Below are 604 nucleotides of genomic sequence, written 5' to 3'. Positions count from 1 at the left end.
TCCTGCAGGCAACAAATATGTCCCCCGTGCCATCCTGGTGGACCTGGAGCCTGGCACAATGGACTCCGTGCGCTCCGGCCCCTTTGGACAGATCTTCCGGCCTGACAACTTTGTCTTTGGTGAGTGTGGGATGGAGGAGTCCCAGAGCGGGAGCTCCGTGCACTGAAAAGAGCCAGAGCGAGCAGGCAGGTGACCCTGTGGGCCCTGAATGCCAGTAGCAGGATGGGGGGCTGGAGGTGAGGGGTGCGGGCTGTGGGGCAGGAGAGGGGGCATCAGCTCTGTTCCTGGCCGGGGCCCTGCTAACGGGGCGCCTTGCTTCTGGTCTGCCGCACAGGTCAGAGCGGGGCTGGCAACAACTGGGCCAAGGGGCACTACACGGAAGGCGCTGAGCTGGTGGACTCTGTGCTGGATGTGGTGAGGAAGGAGTCGGAGAGCTGCGACTGCCTGCAGGGCTTCCAGCTGACCCACTCGCTGGGCGGCGGCACGGGCTCCGGGATGGGCACCCTGCTCATCAGCAAGATCCGTGAGGAGTACCCCGACCGCATCATGAACACCTTCAGCGTCATGCCCTCCCCCAAGGTGTCGGACACGGTGGTGGAGCCCT

General features: G+C 64.6%; 1 protein-coding gene across 1 annotated transcript; it reads left to right on the top strand.

The window, feature by feature from the left end:
- Window positions 1–4: 4 nt before the first annotated feature.
- LOC104412321 (tubulin beta-2A chain-like) lies at window positions 5–600 on the top strand (the record flags this gene model as incomplete). The annotated part of the gene is made up of 2 exons (XM_010023002.1): window positions 5–119; window positions 335–600. Coding segments are annotated over 2 exons (381 nt in total), but the record flags the coding sequence as incomplete, so codon positions are not given.
- Between the last annotated feature and the right edge of the window lie 4 nt (window positions 601–604).

The sequence above is a fragment of the Nestor notabilis genome, unplaced genomic scaffold (assembly GCF_000696875.1).
Source record: "Nestor notabilis isolate BGI_N333 unplaced genomic scaffold, ASM69687v1 C14750520, whole genome shotgun sequence".
Classification (NCBI taxonomy): domain Eukaryota; kingdom Metazoa; phylum Chordata; class Aves; order Psittaciformes; family Psittacidae; genus Nestor; species Nestor notabilis.
This window is presented reverse-complemented; position numbering and strand designations above follow the sequence as displayed.